The sequence below is a fragment of the Strigops habroptila genome, chromosome Z (genome assembly GCF_004027225.2).
Source record: "Strigops habroptila isolate Jane chromosome Z, bStrHab1.2.pri, whole genome shotgun sequence".
NCBI lineage: Eukaryota > Metazoa > Chordata > Aves > Psittaciformes > Psittacidae > Strigops > Strigops habroptila.
Window position 1 is genome coordinate 90,797,084 of NC_044302.2, and position 16,404 is coordinate 90,813,487.

The 16,404-nt window shown below is 54.3% G+C and overlaps 2 protein-coding genes across 4 annotated transcripts in view; one reads left to right on the plus strand and one right to left on the minus strand.

The window, feature by feature from the left end:
• Positions 1–7,766, minus strand: part of TLN1 (talin 1) — a 28,577-nt gene extending 20,811 nt beyond the window's left edge. The window contains exons 1-2 of one of the 2 annotated variants that reach the window (XM_030512700.1): positions 7,683–7,766; positions 2,069–2,232 (exon numbers count right to left, since the gene is read on the minus strand). In XM_030512700.1, coding sequence (XP_030368560.1) covers positions 2,069–2,198 — 130 coding nt within the window. In that variant the 5' untranslated portion in view covers positions 2,199–2,232; positions 7,683–7,766. Of the gene's footprint in view, positions 1–2,068; positions 2,233–2,421; positions 2,656–7,682 lie in introns of those variants that run through there. The other variant, XM_030512701.1, reaches the window with a different exon arrangement.
• A 409-nt stretch (positions 7,767–8,175) lies between these two features.
• On the plus strand, positions 8,176–16,404 carry CREB3 (cAMP responsive element binding protein 3). 2 transcript variants are annotated; one of them, XM_030512702.1, is made up of 10 exons: positions 8,176–9,251; positions 10,479–10,728; positions 10,811–11,114; positions 11,394–11,440; positions 11,657–11,740; positions 12,274–12,380; positions 14,000–14,068; positions 14,217–14,301; positions 14,433–14,511; positions 14,962–16,404. In XM_030512702.1, the coding sequence occupies exons 2-10, from the start codon at positions 10,591–10,593 to the stop codon at positions 15,255–15,257; spliced, it is 1,209 nt and encodes a 402-aa protein (XP_030368562.1). In that variant the 5' UTR covers positions 8,176–9,251; positions 10,479–10,590; the 3' UTR covers positions 15,258–16,404. The 2 variants fall into 2 exon arrangements, with proteins under 2 accessions (XP_030368562.1, XP_030368563.1); XM_030512703.1 differs by having other exon boundaries at positions 8,450–9,251; positions 10,591–10,728.

Genomic DNA, 16,404 nt, shown 5'->3' on the forward strand with positions numbered 1-16,404 from the left:
CAGCAGCGCAGCCCTGCACGTGAAGCTCAGCAGCACTGTGAATGCTGGAGCCTAAACCTAACGAGTGGGCAACAAAGCTGGCAAGCAAGCTTCATGTTTTGCCATAGCTGTCTACAGAGAAAGCTGTCTGAAGCATGCCTACACAACGCTGAACTTGGAACTGACAGTCACAACAGAAGGAAGAGCCTGGAGTTGTGGTTGACAGCTCTCAGAAATGTTCACTGCACTGTGTAGCAACAGTGAAAGCAAGGGGGATCACCAGGAAGGGTGCTGGGAACTGGTTTGTAAAACCTAGGCACATCCACGCTTTGAGCACTCAGTGGTGGTGTGGTCTGCACCTCCCCAGAAGGACACAGCAGCGTTTGAAAAGATACAGAGAAAGGCATCTTAAATGATGGAGCCTTGTTACGGGGGACTAAAGGAGCTGGAACTCCTCTGGTTGGGGAAGGTGAGGCTGAAGGAGTAAGGGATCAAGGCTTACAAGGCCTCAGGGGTGGTGAATTAGTGCTGTTCACCACATCCTGCTTCCTCGTGGCTGGGGTACCCAATGCAACTGCTGCTGCTGAGCCCGTGCGGTGGCACCCCAGCTCATACCCACAGGGATAACCCTGTTTTCACGCTGCAAGAGGCCAGGACCACGCCTGGCTTTGCCCTGGGAAAGGTCCTTCTCCACCTCTGCAACAACCCTGCGCCGCAGGCTGTCTTGGCTGGCTCTGTCTGTCTTGGCTGGCTCTGTTTATAACTCGTCATCTTGTTGGCAGCTCTCTGCGGGGAGGGACAAATTCCTGAGCTGCCCTGCGCCTGCCTGGCTCACGCTGCCGCTGGGATCCGACTAAACAGGGAGCAGGAAAAGCACGGAGCCTTGCCATCTTATTTTTAAATTGGGAAAAAACAACCCCGAACCCAAAGCTATTTTCACAGCAAATTCCGAGAGGATAACTCTAAAGCACTGGAAAGGGAGCAGCTTGCCCCAAATCCACAGCTTGGGTGGGGAAAGGCACTTCCTGAGACAGAGCAAGAGCAGAGCTGGAAATATACCATCTTAAGGTGACAAAAAACCAGGGCGGCTCAAACAAGGACCCCTCGAGTGCCACTGCAAGGAGAAATAAAACCTGAGAGGAGCTGACAGGAAAAGAAAAGCAACTGGAAAGGAACTGGGGAATAAGCAGTTCCCTTTAAGGCTTTCCCCTCGCCTGTTTTTTTACAAGCAGGCTGGCTCGCGCCCAGGAGCAGGAAATGCAATGCTCCTTCCAACACCAGCACAGCCCCACATCCATAGGGACACTCATCCCCTCTCTGAAACTGAAAGCCGTGGTCTGCCGGCCCGCTGGCCAGCCGGGCACGGCATGAGAAGGCATTTCCTTTCATCCTCGAGGAATTTGCTGCTTCCAGATGTCACCGCGCTCCCCTCCTCTTCCCACGACTCCTGACCTCCTGCGTGCTACCTCTCCCCCGTGGCACAGCCACTTTCAGGGCAGCGGGGACCCAGGAGAGCCCCGGGATGGTGTTCCAGAGCTCCAGCCCTCCCTCCATCCATGATAGGGACGGGCCACATCCTCGTGGGTGTGAGTCACATCATGAGCTTCTGAGCCATAAACTTAACTTTGAGCCTAGTGGCAGCAGGGAGAGCTTAGCAAGGTAATGGAGCAGCAGCATGGGTCTGGCAGAGAGCTGCCAGTGAGGAACAGATCCAATATATGCCCCAAAAAGGGAAAACTAACTTATATAGTTTATTAATGCCTGCAACTGTTTAAACCCATCTAGTCCTGGCTAGGGCTGATGGATGCAAGTAGGAAACAGAACAGAGACACAAAGGGCAGCAGGCTCATATTGCTCAAGTATTTTACTTCCAAATGTGCTTTCCGACCTTCCAACACCCCGTATTTCTTTTGGGGTGTCAAGGAGGGAGCCCGAGGAGCTCATCCCCTCACCTCAACTGGGCTGGAGGACCTGGACCTTGCTCCCTCCACCCTGCCACTGCTCTGGGAAAATCCATATGGGCACAGAGACAGGAGAGGAAAGGGAGACCAGGATCTAAGCTGGGCATCCAGCCCCACCGTGGACTTACGCTGTCCCATCTGCGCCTCCGGCACCCGCTCACGGATCATGCGGCAGGCGTCGTACACCATGGTGGAGGGCTCGAACTGCATCGTCTTCACCACATTGCCAATGCTGATCTTCAGCGAGAGGGCAACCATGGTGGCGGCTGGGCTGTCCCCACTCCTGCGTCACCTGCCGGAGGACAGAGATGGGTTAGCTCTGACTGATGGCCCCTCCGGAGCACAGGGTCCTTCCTCCTCCTCCCCTATGGCAGCATCTCTGATCCCCAAAAGCCGGGACCCAGGTTCTACTGGTGAGCAAGGGCTGCTCCCCATGCTGGTGAGCCCAATAGGGGGTCCCACTTTCCATCCCTGTGCTGACCCTGGGGTTTCCAGCCAGCGCTGGGACCCTTGTCTCCTCGTGCTGAAGTCCCAAAGCCAATTTGACAGCAGCTGGTACCCGGTGGAGATGCTGCCAGCGAGGAGGAAGCGAGCATGCAGGAGCACGTGAGATAAGCCAGGACAGTGTGACGGAAGGGGTTATAATTAAACCTGCCATGACACAGAAGCCACAAGAGGAAAACCAAGCTTTGACCCAGAGCTGGCAGGGCCCTGCTGTGGCTATCAGGGCCCCCCATGTCACCAGTGGATGAGCACAAGAGGACACGAAGGGATGGAAAAGCCCGCAGCTGCTCGGGGAGGCAAGATAAGAGCATCAGGCACCGACCTCAACCATTAAACATGATTGCCTGGGGGAAGCACCACTCACAGTGAGTGCTCAGAGTGCGGGGTCTATGGCAGCAGCTACTGCACGAACCCAGGGCTTGGAATCTGTGCTCAGGAGGATGTGCAGGAGGGCAAGCGACCATATGCAAGAGCATGTAAGAGCCACACCATGCCACCTGAAACAGGCCCCATGCTGGGTCCAGCTTGAAGGATCAGCTTCAAGCTCTAAAGACTGTGTGTGTCAGCTCCAGACACGCACCCCTCAACAGGGCTCCAAAACACAAGGTTTAACACCTAATTAGAACTGTGATCTCCTATAGCAGAGTACAATTGTTAAGAAATAACAGAAGGAAAAGGAGGTGTAAATAAGCACCCTGCTTGCCTGACAAAGCTTGTAGGGCTTGTGAGAGCCCTTTCCTTTGCCCTCTATGCAACAGTTTTCAGTGCTTTTCCACACTGCTACACATCAGGGTCCCTGCAACGGGTTCTTAGCCCTGCCCCACTGCTCCCTGCCTTTCTCAGCATTCCCAGTCCCCAGCCGACCCCAACCCGATGCTTTCCAGCAGGGACATGCCTTTTCCTCTCCCTGAGAGCCTGCTCGTGGAGGAGAAGGAGACCCCTGCTCTGCATCCACCCAGGCTGCCTTCTCTTTAAATCCCAGCTGATGGAAGGATGCAAGAGCTGCACCACATCTGCTTGTTCTCTTTCTGTTTGATCTGCTCCTACCAGGCCTCCTATTACGGCTGTCAGGGAATGGTTATCAGCCACGTGCATCCTCAGTCTGGCCTAAGGTTCTTGGGCAAGACTTGCTGGCAGCCTCCCTCTGCCACAGCAGCAGTGAGCCTGTGCATCCCTGCATGGCGCTGCCAGCTCCGGTCCCCCATGCAAAAAGGGGGTACATCGGTGTGGGTTGCTCCCAACTATGAACCTGAGCAGGTCAGGGGCACAATCTGTGATGGATAAAAAGCTCCTGCATCTGATTTCGTCCAGCAGTGAGCCAGACGGCGAGGGTCCTGCTCCTGCACAGCCACAAAGCCATGCCGGTGGTGCAGGAAGGGAGGCAGGGACAGGGGAGTGTGCCGCCTCCGCCAGCACATGGAGCAGCTCCAGCTCTGCATTCCTGAGCCGTTCTGCAATGTTTCTGCGGAGGCCCGCGGCCCCCACTGGCTCCGCTGACAAGGAATGAAATGCATTTCAGGTCCGGAGCAAGAGAGCCTGGTGTCAAGGGGGAAAGAGGCAGAAGAGGCACCCGCTTGTGCCGTTGGCCCCCTATCCGGAAGCACCAGTGAAGCTGTGGAGCCACAGGGACGAGGAACACCCTGCTGTATAAAAGGCTTTCTGAATATTTCATAGGCAGGGCAGGCTGCTGTGGTCACTAGGCCATGTTCTCTATATCTAAAAATAATCTCGAGTTGAGCATAAAGCTGCTTTCCGTCCCTCCGCAGGAAAAGGAGAACATGCCACTGACAGGACAAGGTCAGAGACCACGGAGGAAGGGGAGGGGAAGTCACCGAACAGCAGAGAGGAACTGAGAGGAGCCAGCCCATGGCCAGCCATTTCTGCAGCCTCCTCTTGCCCTCCCCAGGCCACCCAAAATCAGCCTCTATGCTGGAGGCACCCCTTAACACACCCTTCATAGGGGCCGCCACGCTGTCTAAAACCCCACAGGAGGATAAATGCTCAAGGCTTGACACTCCTGAGCTATTACAACAACAGAGCGCAGTAGGGAAGGTGCTAAAGCCATCAAGGAAGCCCTCAGAGGAAGGAGAGATGGTTCACTTTAATTCCTATATTCTACAGAAATAGTTCAGGCTCCAGCAGCTGAGCTTTGCTGACATCAATGTCTAAAGCAGGAACACTCTCTGCTGCGTAAGTACTCCTCCTCAAACCATGGAGAGATTTGTCAGCAGTTAATCACACAGGGTTTGTGTCTCTGCTGCCTCCTGCGAGGGCACCAACGCAGGGCTCAGCCCCTGCAGACCTCTCTTCTCCCCACGTGGGTAGAGAAAAGCTGGACGAGACACAACGGATGAGACAGCGTGGGAGCCCGGCGCTGCAGACCAGAAAAATAAAGGAAAAGAACAGTGAAATTCAAGCTGTTCTTCTGGAAAAGGGAAAAAAAACCAACACAAACAAACCGAGTCTCGACGCACACACACACACATGCCAGATTTCTGTGCTGGTTCACCTCCAGAGCAAAGCAAACCTGTTCTCAATCGGCTGTCGGTATGCAAAGGCAGATAAGGCACCGGAGCAGCAAGCCCACCAGCTGGCAGCCAGACGAACACACTTCTGCCTTTTACAACAAGCTGCAGCCCTTCGAGCTGCCAGCACGCTCCTGAGCTGATCCCACAATGGGAGAGGGGTCTTCTTCATAGGGTCCAACCCCACCAAGGGCCGCCTCCATCCCACCCTGCTTTAGGTGGGCAAAACCACCCTGGTGTGGAGGTCTCCAGGCTCAGCTTAAAGGCAGTGCAGCCCAAGGAACCACCATGTACTGCAGAGACCACTGACAGCGAGTTTTCCACCACGTGACGTAGCTGCTATATTTGTGTCTGTCGAGTTTAGCGCTGCAAAGACGGTTACAGAGGAGGGTTTTTATCTTAAAATCAACCAACAATTCAACAGCAGCCTGCTGGCACGCTCTGCGGACAGTTTCCAGAACAAGCTGTAAATCTCTTAAAACGCGGCGATTTTGCCATTTTTAACATGCTCTTTCTAAGGGAGGCTGTGGATGCGGTTTGAGTTTGTTGGTTCATTGGGTTTTTATTACAGCAATGCCAAGTCTCGCTTGGGAAAGGCCCCACTCCGACCACCCCCAGGCTGCAGGAAGCACAATCAGCTGCAATTCACCCCACTGCCAGGGTTTTCCACAGGCATGGGGTTGCCGGCCACTGGCACAGCCAGGCAGGTATCAGGCCACCACGTTTGCTGGCACATCAGCACAATGAACTGGGTCAAAAATTAACCTGGTTAAGAAGCCAGAGCCGGCTCTGGCTGGGTTCTCCATATAGGACCATGGCAGGCACATGGGTGGCTCAGCCCCGCACCCGGGGAAGGCTGAGCCGGCTGCCCCGGCCCCGCTGCTGACACCATTCGGCCCAGTTCCTCTTCCCCAGCTGCATGTCCACGTCAGATGGAAGATGGCTTCTTCCAGCTGAGGCTCTTACCCAGGGGCAGGAGCATCCTCTCACCCCCACCAGATGGGCAGCCCTGCCTGGTGATGGGAACAGGCAGGGGACAGCAGCAGAGACGGAGGATGACAGCGGCTCTGGCTGTTAACTGCTGCTGTTTCCCATGCATCCCCAGGCCTGTCCGCTCCTGCCTGGCATCCCCTGTCCTCCAAAGGGATGGGGCAGCACCCCTCGGCTGCCCACCATCAGGCAACCATGGGTGTGAGCAAGGGCAGGACTCCATCCCCAGCCTCTCCTGTATCCTTAGCCAGCTGGCACAGCACCCCAAAAGCAGCACTTTGGGGTGCAGTGTGTGTTCTCACCCGATCCGGGCACCCACAGTCACCAGGGGAAGTGAGTTGAGCATTCAGTTGCTCACCACCATGTCACCAGCCAGGCAGAAAGGGGAAAGCAAGAGAGAACAGAGCATTGCTGGGTTCTGGGGGGCATTTCTCCACCAGCATCCGGCAAAGCTCAGCTCTGGAAAAGAGGGTGCACCACAAGTTCCCTCTTCCTCCACCTTCCCACTGCCCTTCCCCAAATCTTTGGGATGCACCAAAGCCTTGCCACTTGGTGAGCAAGCTCGGTGCTTGCCCAATGCTCATCCCTGCTCATTTAGCACTTCGGGGGGTTCACCCCATGGCCTGCAGGAAGTGGGGGGACCAGACCTTTTACCGGGCAACCCATTGGCTCTGGCGAAGCTCGAGATCCCAAAAATATGACCCCTCCCCTCCTTAAGCAGCAAGGCTCGAGGAGAGGAGAAAGGAGTAAACAATTATTGCTACCAAATATGGGTCTAACAGCCAGCGATGAAGCCACAGCAGAAGCATGTAGACATCCTGCCGGCAGATTCAAAGGGACAGGGAGCTCGCAGTGGCACGGGCGGGATCCGGCAGGGAACACGCACGGAATGGGGCAGGGAACAGGCAGTGGACAGGGCTGTGTTTCCCTTGCCGGCTTAGCAGCTCCAGCCGGGACACGGTGGATACCGATGGGGCTCGGTCCCGCCGCACAGCACCCATCCCAGCGCCCCATCCCGGGACACGGGCGGGAGCTGCCGGGGTGACCTCCCCGTGCTGCGGCACTGCCACCGGGAGCGTGTCCTCGGGCGTCCCCACCCAAAGCCACGCCGCGGGCGGGAGACACCCTTCCCTCTCGCTTCCCCCGGCCAAGGGAGGGCAGGAAACACGGGGGGAACGCTTCGCACGGTTCCCCCCGCAGTCCCCTCGGTTCGAGGGGGCCACGGCCAAGCTTCTCCCGCCCGGTCCCCAGGGACCCCCGAGGCGGGGATGCTGGACGGGGCCTGAAGCGGAGGCTTCTGGCCGAGGCCTGCGACGGTTATTCTGGGGCAGAGCAAATACGGGGCCGGCATTAACGGCGCCGGACCCGGCCCGCGCTGCTCCGTGTCCGCCGGTGGGCGTCGGTGCTCGGGTGCCGCCAGCCCCGGGGGCGACGGGGCGCGCCCCTAACCCAGACCAAGGCGTGTCCAGCCCCCGAAACCCCCTGTGTGACCGCAGAGCAGCCCCGGTGGGGCAGAGCGATCCCGGTAACCGGGACGCTACTCCCCCCTCATTTCCCAGTAACCGGACGGGGCTGGGGGGGGGGGGGTGGGGGTTAGGCTCCCCCCGGGACATCCGTTTCCGGCAGCCCCCCGGGAACCGGGGCACGGCCGGTCCCCGGGCCCCCTTATCCCTGTCCCCCCCTCCCCGGGCCCCGGTGTGTCCCCGCTGCCCGGTCCCCGTACCTGTGCGCGGCCAGGAGCAGCGCGGCGGCCCCGCCGAGGCTGTGCGGAGCGCAGCGGGGCGGCACCACCCGCTTCCCGCCCCGCCGCCCCCCGCCGCGCATGCGCCAGGGCACGGTGCGCCGCCGGGCGGCACAGCTAGGTTCGGCACCGTGCGGCACCGGGGCTGCGCTCCGCCCGCTGCTCCCGCAGCGCGGCACCGCGCACAGGGCTACCGCTGCCTGGTACCGGCGGGGCCCGGCCCGGCGCTCGGCGCCTTTGCCTCGGGTCCCAGCTGCGCTCCCCCCCCCCACACCCCCACCCCTTCGGGTCCCTCGCCCATCTCGGAGTACCCCCGTCCAACACCCCCCCCCCCATAACATCCCCGTTGCCCCCCGGGGCAACCGGTGACACCGGCGGGAGGGGCGGGCCCCCGGCGCGCGGGGCTCGCCGGTAGGCGGGACGTCACCCGTCGGTGCCGTGCGGAGGCGAAGGCGGGGCGGGGTTGGGGGACCGCGGGGAAAGGGGGGACCGCGACCGGCGGCGCCGCGGAGGGGCCCTGCTAGTCCCTAGGGGGGTCCCCGCGGGACGGCCGGCGGCGGGGCAGGGGAGTCGGGTGCGGCGGCGCTGACACCCTCCGGTGGGCTGCGGTACTTCCCCAGTGCCCCTGGCTCGGCGCCGCGCTGACAGGCTGCGCTGCCCGTGCTGCCCGAGCCCCGCGGGCTGCGGTTAAGCCGCGGTCCAGCCCCGCGGTGAGAGGCTCCTCGGCCTCCGTCGGGTGGGTTGTCCGGGCGGGGTAACGTCTTATGTTCCCTTCCTCATACCTTACCCGCTGCCGTCTGCCCCGGTTTTCCGTGCCCGGCGCACGGCTCCTGGACCGAAAGGCATCAGTTTGTGTGTAGAAGCAATGTGCCCTGGCTCTGCCCGGGCTCTGCCCCGTGCCCCTTCCCCTCGCTGCTCCGCTTTCTGCTGGCCGGACGCGGCAGCCCCTTACCACCTGCCTGCTTTGCTCCCGAGCAGCTGGCACAGCACCTTTCTTTTTTTTTTGGGTGGGATTTTTTTGGTTTTGGGGATGTTGGTTCAGGTGTTTTTTGGACTGTGACAGCTGGCAGTGAGTAAAAGCTTATGGACGCTAGGGGGAGGTATAATGGATGCCCCCCATGGATGAGCGAGCAGAGCTCTGGTTCAGGCATCACGGTCAAGCAGGCCTGACCTACACCGGCTCTGTTGTGTAAACCATGAGAACCATGCAAGGCCGCATCTTCTCAGGGACCAAGGAGTTCAGGACACATCTTATCAGGAGATAGCAGCACCAGCCCAAGCTGGGGCTAGACAAAACTAAAACCGACACAGCTGCAAAAACACCAAGTGGGGTTTGACTACGAGTCCATCGCTTCATCCTATAAATAATTTTCGCCTCCCTGTGCCCACTGAAGTCTCCTGTACAGCGGCGCGCTGCACAGCAGGGATCTCTCCAGGAGCAGACGTCTGCCAAAGTTGCTCCTGGAGACTGAGAGACTCTTCACTCAGCATCTGATACCTGCGGCTGAGAGTCCCTTCACACACCATCTGATACCTTGATACTACAGCGAGGTAAGTCGTGTTTTGCTTACATTCAGCCTAAAAGTATATTAGCGACATAGGAGTTTTGTTGCTAAATCTGATCAGTTTGCTGGTGGTGCCGGAGATAATGAGGAGCAAAGAGAACAAACAGTGCCCTTAAACTATAGAAATACCAGTGCTAAAATGAACTGTGTAAGTCCGTGTAAGAGTGTAATTCTTCACCAATGAATGTGGGAATATTGCAGCCTAATTTCTTATGAGCCGGCTAATCAAAGTAACTCATCATAGACGGGGTTTAACAGGGCTTTGAGCAATCCGGTCTAGTGGAAGGGGTCCCTGCCCGTGGCACTGAGATTAGAACTAGGTGATCTTTAAGGGTCCCTTCCAACCCAAACCAGTCTAGGATTCTATGAATTTATATGTATCCAGCCATAGCTTAATTATTTCAAGTGTAGTAAGTAGCAGAACGTTTCACCACTGTCTAAATTGTTGTTTAAACCATCATTTAAATCACTGTCAAATCACTGTTTAATTACTATTCTATGATCGTTTAATCACCATTTATTATCATTTAATTGCCACTCACTGATTATCTTTGATCATTGTTTAATCATTAACAAAACCTTTTTAGTTAACCACATAATGATAATGTAATGTAAATTGATATATAGCATAAATTGACATAGAATATAAAGTGATACAGAATATAAAGTGATATAGAATATAAAGTGATATAGAATATAAATTGACAGAATATAAATTGACATAGAATGTACATTGACATATAACATAAATTGATATATAATGTAAGATAATATATCATATAATATCATATCATATCATATCATATGGTAGAATCATAGAATTATAGAATTATAGAATCATAGAATCATAGAATATTTTGGGTTGGAAAGGACCTTAAGATCATCTAGTTCCAACCCCCCTGCTAATATTATATTATATTATATTATATTATATTATGTTATGTTATGTTATGTTATGTTATATTATATTGTATTATATTATATTGTATTATATTTTACATTATGTTACATTATGTTATGTTATGTTATATTAGATATTATATAATATGATATAACATGATATAATATAATATAATGCTAACTTCTTTTAATACTTCACCTGTTGCTGTGGCTGGGTCCCAATAGTCCGATGGGGAAACCGGTGTTCTGGGACCACCAGTGCTTGCATAATGGCTTTGTTGGGGATATATTCAAGGTCTTGTTGTTGCTGCAGAGCCCCGGCAGCCGTTGCCATTGCACAGGAGACTCTGCAGGGGCTGAGGGACATCTAGAAGGAGTTCTGGTGTCTCGCCGGTGCCTGTGCTCACTTTGAGTGTCCTGCTCAGATGTCATGCCCAGATGAACTGGCTCTCCTGGCAGATGATGACCTGCTTGACTTCCTCCTGAAGGAAGGTTGTTTTATGCCTGAAATCCCAGTGGGGGACAATGATCTGCTGGAAGACTGGGGGCTGCCGGAGCCTGAGGTGAGTTGTTTGGGAGGAGTTGCTGCTGGGTTGTGATTAAGGAGGTTTGACTCTCTGCTGAGTAAAAGCTTTTTCTCCACAGCCTCTGGACAAGGATATGGATGATTTCATCACGTCCATTCTGAATCCCTTTCAAGATGGGGCAGGCACGGTGCAGGTTTATCTACCTGCTGATAGTGGCAACACCGTTCCTGAGGATCAACTTCAGTTCCCGAGTTCTGGCATCGACTTTCCTGGCAGTGACTTTGCCATCGACGCCCAGGGCTCAGAAATCGTGCAGGCTGATCACAACTATTCCCTCCACTGGGATTGGTCTATGCTGCAAAGCATGGCAGCTGACCTGGCAGGAGTAGACATGGCAGAGGACGATACATCCATTGGTGTCGGTAAGTGATGCGCACGGGCTCTTTCTGTCCTGGCTGCAGGCACAAAAGCAGTCCCACACTGGGGTTTTTTGGGTGGGTGCCAGGAAGCAATGGAGAGCACCATGTGTAGTAGCTTTCAGCTGCCGTAATATTGCAGTTTGATGCTACTCAGAGCTGACTGGTCGGGTGCAGCCTCGCGGAGGCGCAGCGTTGCACTCTACTTTCCTTCCCCAGACACTTGGGAGGGAGTGGAAGGCACAAGTGAGGCCCTCCTACAGAGCTCTGTTTTCCCCATTCCAGCTCCTGTGGATGCCATACCCCAGGTTGAGCCTGCTGCCATTATGCAGGTAAGGATTGCCATGCATGCGAGCCCCAGCCTTTGCTTCTACTCACATCTCCTCTTCTCTCCTGGCTTGCTTTCTGTGAGGGATATCTCTGAGGAAAGCATGATGCCTCTTTGGTAGAGCTGATCTTGTTTCTGCGTGCTTTCTGCATGTCTTCTGCCCTGGGATAGACTCCTTTTACTTTGTATTCTCAGCAGGCATATTCTTACTGTTTTCTAGGCAAACATCCCAGAGCTGGTCCTGACCGAGGAGCAGAAGCAACTCCTGATGGGTGAAAGTTTTTCTTATCTGCCACTGACCCAAGTGAGTCCTTGCTACAATCTGTCTTTCCCGAACATGCTTGGACCACTCGAATGCTTCAGCCAGAGCAGGGGTTTGAAAATGCAGGATGGTATTTTCATGAGAGCCCAGGTGCTGTGTTGAGGCAGCGTGGGGTAGGCTTTGGTGTTCTTTTCTACCCTTCAAGGCCTTGGGGATGTTCACGTGTACAGCAGGCTCAGCTTTGCTAATCAGGTAGATACAAAGAGCAACGAGACCTGGCTGCTTCAATCTCCCCGCTCACGACTGCTTGCAGGAGGCAGTTATACCACAAGTGCCTCCAACCTATTATTTTACCCACTTGCCTAGTGGCTTGTGAGCTGTATGCTTTTCATCTCCCTTAGGTATGCCTCGCTTTTGCTACGCTGGAGAAGCTGCTGTCCACATCAGCAGCCCTGCTTTGCTGGGGGGGGGCTCAGACAGAGGGTAAAACAGAAGGGTTGAGCTTTGAGGTGTATGCAGGGTTTATGATGGCTGTATTGACAACGGTTGCTCCTAAGGAGAAATGACCCTTGCAGGCTAAAGACCAGCTTCTGACGAAGGTACGTCGGAAGGTCCGGAACAGGCAGTCACCCCAGAATATTTATCGCAGGAAGAAGAGCAACATGGACCACCTGGAAAACAAGTAGGGGCACACAGCAGTGTCACCCAGCACTGGGGGGACAGACAGGTTCTTTTACGGGTACTTGGCAGAGTGATGACAGCGCTAAACTGTAATTTCGTAGAATCGCGTGTTTGTGTTGTAAGAGGCCTTAAAGCTCATGCGTTTCCAACTCCCTGCCATGGGCAGAGACACCTTGCACTAGAGCAGGTTGCTCCAAGCCCCTGTGTCCAACCTGGCCTTGAACACTGCCAGGGATGGGGCAGCCACAGCTTCTCTGGGCACCCTGTGCCAGCGCCTCAGCACCCTCACAGGGAAGAACTTCTTTATATCTGTTCTAAATCTCCCCTTTTTCACTTTAAAGGCATCCCCCCTTTCCTATCCCTACCTACCCTTGTAAAACTTCCCTCTCTGTCTTTCCTGTAGACTTAATTTTTTAAGTACTGCAAGCTGCTTTAAGGTCTCCCCAGAGCTTTTTCTTCTTCAGGCTTAAATAAAATCTCAATTAAATCTTTGTTTTCTTAACGTATTATGATTAGTATAGCACAGAATTTGTTATTAGAGTGGCATGGGATTTCTGCAAGCACAATGAATGTAGTAAAATCTCTAATAATCTAATAATCTCTAATAAACTCTAATAATCTCTAAAAATCTCTAATCTCTGTATTACCAGTGTAATACAGAATTTATAATACAACTTATAATTTCTAATCACCTAGATCCTAATACATACTTGACTTAGGATTTTTTATCACATGGACCCACTACAGATCAGGTCAGATCTTAACACACAGTTTTCTGTATCAATATAGCAATCACAATCTAGGCTCAAAAATTACATAAAGGAATATGAGTCACTCCCTCAATCATGAGGGGAGACATATGGTGATGGAGGTGCTCCTGACCAAGGGTGTCCTCGGTCTCACTGCTCAGCACCAGCTTCAGGTTCCCTCTTAGGATCTATAAGTGCTTCATACTAAGGACAGTACTTTCTGTGCTGTTACGCTTCCCTGCTCTGTGACGGGGTCATCAACACACTGGGGATGGCAAGGTGCCAGGGACCATCAAGGCCGGCAACAAAGGGGAATAAGCGTCCTTTCACCCAGAATCCTTGCGGTGGGGCGGGAAGGGAATGAGAAATCTGGGGGGTTTGTCTAGTTGGTGCGTGGGTCCTTCAGGGCCTGATAACGAGGGGAAGGAAAACAGAACCCACTGGGTCACAGAGAAGGGCTGCTCTCCAGCTAATGCAAAACAGTATTAGTTGTGCTGACTGCATGGCTGGGGATTGGGAGCAGGGGAACTGGGCACAAGCAGCCGTGCTGTGCTGCTGCTGGGGTCTTGCCACTCTACACACAAAATGAGGCAGACCCTCTGGGTGCTCAGAAGCTCAGGGCATCGCTTGCCCTGCTTGCTTCCCCTTGGAGATGACACAGAGCTTGCTCTGTTCAAGCCTGGTGCTGGCCTGTCATCGTGGATGTGCAGGGCTGGTGTGCCACTAGGACCGAGCATCCTTAGAGATTCATGTGGTGCTTCTCTGCAGGACTGGGCAGGGCTTACCCCTCCCCAAAGCAGAGTGAAGTGTCACTCTCTAACTAACAAAGCCTCTCTGTTTTCCCTCTGTGCTGTTCATCTCTCCTGCGAAGGGTGGCAGCCTGCATGGCTCAGAACCAGAGGCTGGAGAAGAAGGTGCAGGTGCTGCAGAAGCAGAACAGGTAAGTACTTCTTGTTGGACCTGGCAGATGTGATGGGAAGAGCTGTTCCTCTTCTTTGGGACCGTGGCCTGCAAAGTGGGGGGAGTAGGGGAGCATGCAGCCCTTGGTTTAGCTGCTGTGTTAACCTGTGTTGCCTGCTGTTCTGCAGGTCACTGTTCGTCCAGCTGCGAAAGCTGCAGGCATTTGTGGACCAGCCCACTTTCAGGACTGCCGTGGCAAAAACCTACATGACGGTGAGTGGCTTCAGCCCCAATGTCTATGAAGGGGTCTCTGCTGCCCTTACAAGTTTGGGAGGGAGATGTTTATCGCAGCCAGTGATGCCTATCCGTGCCCTTTGCTGAGATCTGTGCTCATCTGTTTCCAGGTGATTCTGTCCTTCAGTGTCTTTTTCTCGCCCAATGCCTGCTTGGTTGAACGCATCAGGTCAGGGCTGGATCTTGAAGGTGAGTGCCTGAGGGCCGAAACACGGCTCCAGGCGAAGCGCTGCCCTCCTTCCCCATAGACAGCCTCAACCCTGGGGCACCTCCAGCCCAGCACCCCCTCGCTGGGGTGACCACTAGGTTTGGCTCAGCTCTGGGCTCTTCCTCAGCCCCGTTGCAGAGGCCTGCCTTGGGGTACAAGAGGCGGTACAAGAACTAGAGGGATCCAGTCCCTCTTGGAGCACAAGCCGTGCTTCAAGCACAGCATCCTCTTCCCTGCTTCCCCTGGGAGGAGGCAGCCCTGGTTCCCCTCTTGTGGGCTCTGTGGTGGCCCATGCTCAGGGCAGGACGGTGGGAGGCTGGGGATGACAGGCCCAGAGCCTGAGGACCCCTCACTTGGGTTGGGCACCCCCAGTCAATGATGGGAAGAGGGCCATGGTACACCAACACCAATCCCAAATATTCTTTCAACAGCAATTCATCATCTGATGCTCTGGCAGCAGCTGGCTTCGAGCTGGTTCCCTTTGAGCCTCAGGAGCAGCACTCCCAGGGCAGCCCTTTGTAGGCAGAGGTCCTTGTCTTGTGGAAGGGGAAGAGGCAGGAGCGGACCCATCGTGCTGCCCCAGCGGGGTCATCCTGCAACACCATGCAGGTGTGACTTCTGCCGCTACCTCCTGCATCTCGGGGTGACCCTGGGCATCCTGCCGGGAAGGAGCGAGCAGAGCCGCCTTAGTTCCATCGAAGCCTTAGCGGATAATCCATCAAAGTAGATTCTTCTGAATACTCCCTTAGTTGCTGGCAGCTCAGGGGGTTTATCGGGGAGGTATTCCTCCTCTCACGCTTTGCTCTGTGTTTCTACAGCAGGACTCCATCTGAGATAGAATAGAAAACTGCCAATTTTGCTATAGCTGCTGGCACGGCCTGCAGCTCAGAGTGCATCCCTGTGGCTCGCAGGGATGGGCTGTGGCATGGAGGGTGAAGGTGGTCAGGTCTGAGGTTGCTGTTAGTTAGTCTGCACTAGCTGGATGGAGTCTATTGTCCCGCTGCTTCTTTGCCCAGGTGGAGGTGAACAAGCTAGATCTTACTGTGTCTGGTGGCCACAAACATCTGTCCCTTGCCCCTTCCCCTTAATCCTGCAGCGTTGCCTGATTTCTAGGTGTGAGATAGGGAGCTGCCCTTCAGTGCTCCCACAATGAGTGATCCTGCCATTGCAACAGGCCCTGCGTGTCGCCTGTTCCTGCTAGCTTTTGAGCCATGGGCACAGCTCCCGGTTTGGATAGAGGAGGTAATGTGAAGTCCTTCCCAAGCCATATGTGCTGTTGCCTTCTGTAGGGGCTGAGTCTTTCCACAGCCCACTCTGTTTATCCTGGACCTCAGGGGAAGGCACATCTCGAACGTTCATGTGGGGAGGGATGAAGCACAGCTCAGCAGAGCTGCTTGCTCCTCTGCAGGCTTTCATGGCCGCATGATGTTCTCAAAGCTGCGACCTTGTGTGCCCAAGCTTTGCTGTGCTGGCCAAGGATGCAGTCATCTGTTTCTGGTTGCTCTACAGGGCTAAGCAGAAAAACTTTTGACATGGTGAGCAGCGTCTTTCTTGAAGTGCAGCTTAGTAGTGAACAGTAAAAAGACCAGCTGTTTGTTATAAGTGACTTACTGCTGCTGAAACAGCTCTACTGGGCACTTTCTGCTTTAAAACTTTAAAACTACTTTAAAACTATCATTTAATGGTTAATCATTTCTCCTTTCCTACTGTAGGACATTTCATAGAACCATATAGAATAGTTTAGGTTTAAGGGACCTTTAAAAATCATTTAGTCCACCTCCCCTGCCGTAAGCAGGGACGCCTTCCACTAGATCTCCATAGTAGCTAATACTTTCCTTATTAATAGCAAGTAAATAAATAGTAATGAAGCATGA

Coding starts and splice junctions, on each gene's coding strand:
- CREB3 (XM_030512702.1), top strand. CDS start 10,591: ATGTCATGCCCAGATGAACTGGCTCTCCTGGCAGATGATGACCTGCTT. Junction 11,741..12,273: donor CTTATCTGCCACTGACCCAA/GTGAGTCCTTGC, acceptor TGACCCTTGCAG/GCTAAAGACCAGCTTCTGAC. Junction 14,512..14,961: donor GTCAGGGCTGGATCTTGAAG/GTGAGTGCCTGA, acceptor TTCTTTCAACAG/CAATTCATCATCTGATGCTC.